The sequence below is a fragment of the Pezoporus wallicus genome, unplaced genomic scaffold (assembly GCF_028554395.1).
Source record: "Pezoporus wallicus isolate ANWC-B61680 ecotype Strahan unplaced genomic scaffold, APGP_CSIRO_Pwel_v1 contig_3817, whole genome shotgun sequence".
NCBI lineage: Eukaryota > Metazoa > Chordata > Aves > Psittaciformes > Psittacidae > Pezoporus > Pezoporus wallicus.
The window spans coordinates 9,842,554-9,848,553 of record NW_026635157.1 but is presented as its reverse complement, the minus strand read 5'-3'; the positions used below and the strand labels follow the sequence as shown (position 1 = coordinate 9,848,553).

The 6,000-nt window shown below is 39.8% G+C and overlaps 1 protein-coding gene across 6 annotated transcripts in view; it reads right to left on the bottom strand.

The window, feature by feature from the left end:
• Window positions 1–4,835: 4,835 nt before the first annotated feature.
• Window positions 4,836–6,000, bottom strand: part of MED23 (mediator complex subunit 23) — a 42,926-nt gene continuing 41,761 nt past the window's right edge. For all 6 annotated transcript variants that reach the window (XM_057408338.1, XM_057408356.1, XM_057408375.1 and 3 more), the window contains one exon: window positions 4,836–5,631. In XM_057408338.1, the coding sequence (XP_057264321.1) occupies window positions 5,458–5,631 (174 nt within the window). In that variant the 3' untranslated portion in view covers window positions 4,836–5,457. The remainder of the gene's footprint in view (window positions 5,632–6,000) is intronic.

The window sequence follows — 6,000 nt, the reverse complement described above, 5'->3', positions numbered from 1 at the left end:
TAGGGGCATTTCAGCTTTTTAAATTAAAAGTTAAACTATGAAGCAGCCTGTACCTGCTCAGTATCAAAACAGGGTTAGGGCAGAACTACTGAACCTCTGCCTTCAATGTCTGATAGGAACCCACTGTGTTCCTCTCACCAGACACAGACGGGATCCCCTCACATTTTAGGAGAAAAATATTAGAAGGCACCCACTTATCTTTACAACAACTCACTCCTATTAAATCTGACATCAGATGCACACCACAAAGTCATATAGCAATCTGTGTGAAACACTAATGAGATGAAGGACCAGACCCGAACAGCATTACAGTTCACAAGAGCTTATACAGAACAGACATACCGAGGAGTGAAGGAAAAAAAAAAACCAACCCAAAAAACCAACCACCAAAAAACAAAATCCCAATCCCGAAACAAAGACCTTTCTTTTATTTATAAAAGGGTGACTAGAAGTTTGATGGCAAGGTTCACTCTATTACTTACTATATGAATGTAATGTACAAAGGAAAATAGTTTTGAGCTAAAATGATTCAGGCTGAAGATGCAGAAGAGTAAGGGAAACCCTCCCACTGAGTCATGAGGTTTGAGAGTGGACCCCCTTGCTTTCCAAACTCCTGAAGGAGCTTTTATGTGGCTAGGTCCAATCTTAGCCTCCGACTTGGACAGTGGTTAAAAATTCCCCTCCCCGTTCACTTCAAATTTCCCCATCGGTGAGGGCTGGGCCTTAAGGAATGGGGAGTCTTCAGCCCACACTGCATCACCAGCTTTCAGCATCTGTCCTCTGAACCTCGCAAACTTGAGAGTTCATGAGCTCTGAGTCTTCTCTCAGAAATGAGCTCTGTCCACTCGGAGGGACATGCTTGGTCACAGGCCAGCGGGGTCCAGGAGAGCTCAGAAGGCCTCACTTATGATCACTGTGTACAAGGCTGCAAGATAGTTGGCTTTAGTCTTCAGTCAATTTCAATCCTCAACACAATCTGAGTTTGTACTTATTGGAATTTTCAAAATTCCAGTAACAATGGTATCGTTCTGCTCAGGCTACGCCCAAGGTGCGGAATGTTCCAAAGCTGTCAGGGAATGACTGATTATTCCCACTCGCATTTCCCACCTTGGCCAGGCAATGGGAGTTCATGGTATGGTCACTGCTGCTCCCATCTTAGCCAAGCAAGAGTTCCTGGTTGTCCTGGGTTCAGCAGTACCAGTCATTTTTCTCTTCCTTGGTAGCTGGTGCAGTGCTGTGTTTTGACTTTCAGCTCGGGAACAGAGCTGATAACAATGATGTTTTGGTTTGGCCAAGGACTTTATGAGCCTCATGCTCTGCCAGGGAGGAGGAAGCCAGGAGGAAGCAGAGACAGGACACCTGACCCAAACTGACCAAAGAGGTATTCCATACCACAGCACGTCATGCCCTGGATGTAACTGGGAGTTAGCCGGAAGGGCTGGGAGACTGCAGGGTTGGAGGAGGTATCAGTCAGAGCTTGGTCGGGCTTGGGGGGCGAGTTATCGGTCAGCTGGTGCTGAGGTGTTGTATTCTCTTCCCTTGTTATTTCCTTTATCATTATTATCATTGGTGGTAGCAGTAGTGATTTGTGTTATACCTTAGTTACTAAACTGTTCTTATCTCAACCCGTGGGAGTTGCATTCTTTTCAATTCTCCTCTCCATCCCTCCGAGAGCAGGGGGAGGGAAAGAAGGGGGGGGGGGGTGAGTGAACGAGTTGCCTGAGTGGGTTTAAACCATGACACTGGTACAGTCAAGGGACGCTTCATCACCCAACTCATTATAAGCAGGCAAATGCCCAACAGAACTCTTGAGATGGCAGAGCAGCCCAGAAGAGGGGGCTGGAAATGCATCACAGGCTAACAGCAGATGCATAAATGAAGAAACAGGGGGTTTGGGTAGGAACATCTCTGTTGGGTTTCTGGATCCTAAACCAGGAAAAGAAGCTTGTGCCTTACAGCACAACTGATTTGCTAAAGGAAAAAAGGCACAGTGGAAACCAAAAACACTCACCACCTCTTGGAGTTGCAGAGGGTACCACAAGTTAAATATTATGTGATCGTTTTATTCAACTGTTCATTGACTATTGTAAGATTATTTCAGCAGTAGGCATAGTGGGAGTCACAAGAAAGTGAATTTAACAGTCAAAACAGCCATTTAAAATGATACTATCCTCATTTTGTACACCTTCAGAGAAGGCTGCATGACTTCAGGTATAGTCTGCCTAGCCACAAGTATTCATTTACATCCTAAAATAGTCTTAGGGCTAAAAATCAAAGTGAAATACACTGTTCTTTTCTATTGCTTTTTTTTTTGTTGTGATTAAGTACAAAAATCTCTCAACTCTGGTAACTGTTGCATGCGTCAAGTGACTGGCTGTTCTTTAAAAAAAACAAAGTAAAAATCTGTGATAATTTTTAAATATTAAAAATCTTGACATTTGGGATTTTGTAAATCCCATAGTTCTAGGGAGTCCTCCAGCAAACTTGTTTATGAGGAAGAGAAATATCAAAGCATATTTTAAACATCAAGTATCAAGCACATCAGTGCAAGTTGCTAAATCTTGCATCAAAATGTTGGTAGATCCAAGGAAGACCTGAGTGTTCAAAACGGTGCACTATACATGCTATTAGCTGAAGAACAGATTAAATCTTTTGAGGAACTCTCCCTCTGGTGGTTAAAGAAGGAATTCTGTTGACTCTCCCAGCCATGTAATAATAGAATGTTCAAGTCTTAGTAAATAAATATTCTCTATAGAATTCAGATGAGGTGGAAAAAGCCTCGTACTATTTGTGAGCTCCATATGCTGCCTACCTGTAACCTGGAATACAAAAAAACCCAACCAAATCCAAACCAAATCCAAAAGCCAAAGCCAAAACCTCAGGTATCATTCTCTCCTCACTACACACAACTGGTGTAGTTCCAGCAGACCGCCAAACACAGTATTTTGGATTTAAAAAAAGAGCCATATCATAGCCATAATCAGTTACAAACACAGGGCTGAAACTACCCTGGAATTTTGTCTTGCTGTGCTAGTACTTTAGAAAGTGAATTTGGTTAGCTGAGTTTTAAAGTGCAATTTACTTAATTCAAACCATCATTAAAAATTGATTTTTAGATCTATACTGCTGAAGAGACAAGTGCAGATTTTAGCTGAAGAGATACCATATTCCAACTAGTGAGAGCTCAACACCTTCAGAAACCTGGTGAGTTTTGCAGGGCATAAGAGTGCACACTCAGGGGAAGAGTCTTCCCTTTGCATTTTGTAACACATAAACCATGTAAATCACTAATACTACTAGGTAAGCAAGGGCTCAGGGTCCTGATTTGTAGCACTGTTAGTGGGATACATAGATTTAAGTTCTACGTCAAAAGTCTGAATACAGTCCAGTACTGATGAAACTGCAAGTTTTTCAATGATTTGCTCATGCCAGTCCAGCTGTGGCAAATCACCTCCACATGTGCAAGGCCAACATATTGCAATCAACCTCTTAACATAATTGCATGTCTGGTAGACACAAATCTGAGCGAGGAAGCTGTTTCTGTATACCACTGTTGCCTGCCACAGCACTGAAGAATTCAATTTTTTTTTAGATGTACAAGTAAAAAAAAACAAAACAAAACAAAACAAAACTAAAAACACCCAAAGCTTTAAAGAATTCCAACACCTCTCATGACTTGTTTCTGAAGACAGTTACTCAACTTCCTCAATACAATCCCTGAAACCCCAGTGACTGAAGACAGGTGCTACTCTAAATACTAAAAGGGACACTCTGGGTCCCACATCAAGAACCAAAACTACTTTAGTATGAAATAAGACAATTCAGAGTGATGCCTGAGATGTTAGCATCAGCTCAGTTAGAACATATATGCAGAATAGCCACGAAACATGCTGTTTCTACTGACTATTATCTTTCTTTATCCCAAAAACTGTTTAGGAAGAGAAGTCTTAACACAGTTTCACTGCTGACAGAATTTTGCAAACTCATGACCAGAATTTTGCTTCTCAGGTCTGCCCCAGAAAGCCTATGGGAATGCCTGTACAGAATGGTCCACTGGATTTTTGGAGACCAACTATGTTCTTCTTATCAAAAATCAAGCCCGATGGTATTAAGTCATGTGACCCTTGAATGGAATACAAGACCTTTTAAACCAAACACACAGTATATATGCCAGACAGTCTGTTTTCTATCAGACTACAAATTCATTGCGGAGGACTCACAGTTCCCTGTTACTCACATCACACTTGGCAGAATTTAGGATCCAAGTACAACACAAATGACAGCAGTTTCCAGCAATCCAGGTTTGCTGTCCTTCAAAAACAAACAGACCAAAAAGCCTTCCATCCATTGAATCAAGAAGTCCTTTTCATACCTGTTATTTTTTTAAAGAAATATAAATCAGACCTGGCCTTACTAACTTGGGCTCTACTTGTAACAGGTTAAAACTGTCACTATTGTAAGATGAGAGACCTGGGACATGGAGATACACTTGCTATGGTCAATCCTTAATGTAAAAGCAATGGGTACAGAAAACAAGTAAGCTTAACAATACTGAATACAATCTTGTCAAAGTGGGTTTTTAATTAAAAAAAACTGTCAAACATGATGAGTATTTACAAAGTCTTGAGCCTTTCAAGTCTCTTATCAAAACTGCTGAACACAGCACACAAAACTTAAAGTAGGATATTATATAAATCTAAAATATAATAAAATTTAACTGATTGACTTTAATAAAAATTACATCATCTCCAAAACAGGAAAGATAAAATATAAACCACCACAGCTTGAACTGAATATGCAGACTTCTAAAAGATTCATTAGAGACAGCCTTTCAGTAATAATCTAACAATCCAGTAACTGATGCTAGGTCAAATCCATTGCTCACTTGTTGAATGTAAACTGTACATACAAGATTTACAAGTATTTTCAAAGGTTCATTCTTAGTCTTTGGAAAGATGTTATAATTAGCTCAGTGCAACCAGTACAATCTCTGTCTAGGAATGTTTCTGTATCAGGACTTTAATTGTCTGCCCAAAAGAAGTATAACTCTCCTGTGCAACAATAATAGAAGTTTTTAATAAGGCAGAACTCAAATTCAAAAGGCCATTTTCTACCAGGCTACACTGAGTGTTCTTTTGTATCAGAGAGGCAGAAAGTAAAAATCCAGAGGACTCAAACCAGAATAGGGAGCAGAATATTGTAAACTCTTCAGAAATCCATGCATTTGCTTGCAGAGAACCTTTACTCAGTGCTCTCAGAGAAAGACAAAATACACCTCATCCAGCATCTGGTATCAATAGCTAAGACAAGTGGCATGCACAGATAGCTTCATTATGCAAAAGAAAATGAAGCAGAAGTCTGCATGTGTACACAGCATACCAGATTTCAGATCAGATGTTTCACCTTGATCAGTAACAGAAAGAAGCCTTCATCTCAAGGCCAGAACAATGCTCCATTTCACTGTGTTACTGGCAAAGCAACATTAACAGGCACTTGGCTAGGCTGCTGTGCGGGTGACCCATTATTGAGGGGTTGTTGTGGAACAGCAGCTGATTCCATTTTGCTGATGTGTGTTATGAACCGTAACCGAAGTTTCAAAGCTGGTCTTAAATTACAAATTATTTTCTCAACCTGTTAACAAAAAAAAAAAAAAAGACAGACATGCATTGAGTAAAACAGGAGTATTTTGACATAATGTCGCTACTATACACAAACGTCACATTATCACAATGAAAAAAGCAAAAGGATATAGTAAATAGCGGTATCTATGTTAATATTTTATTTATCATGTTAACTTTTTTTGTTAACTAACCTTAAAAATCCTTCCCTAATGTAACAGTTGGAACCAAAGCTTTGCAAAACAATTCACACAACTGACACTTATAAAAGTGCATACTCTTATAAACTAAACTTAAATTGTGTGAATGATTTTTCACTGAACATGGATGCTTGAAAGATATATAGATTGGTATAAGGAAAAGGTATGTAACATCCAGTAGC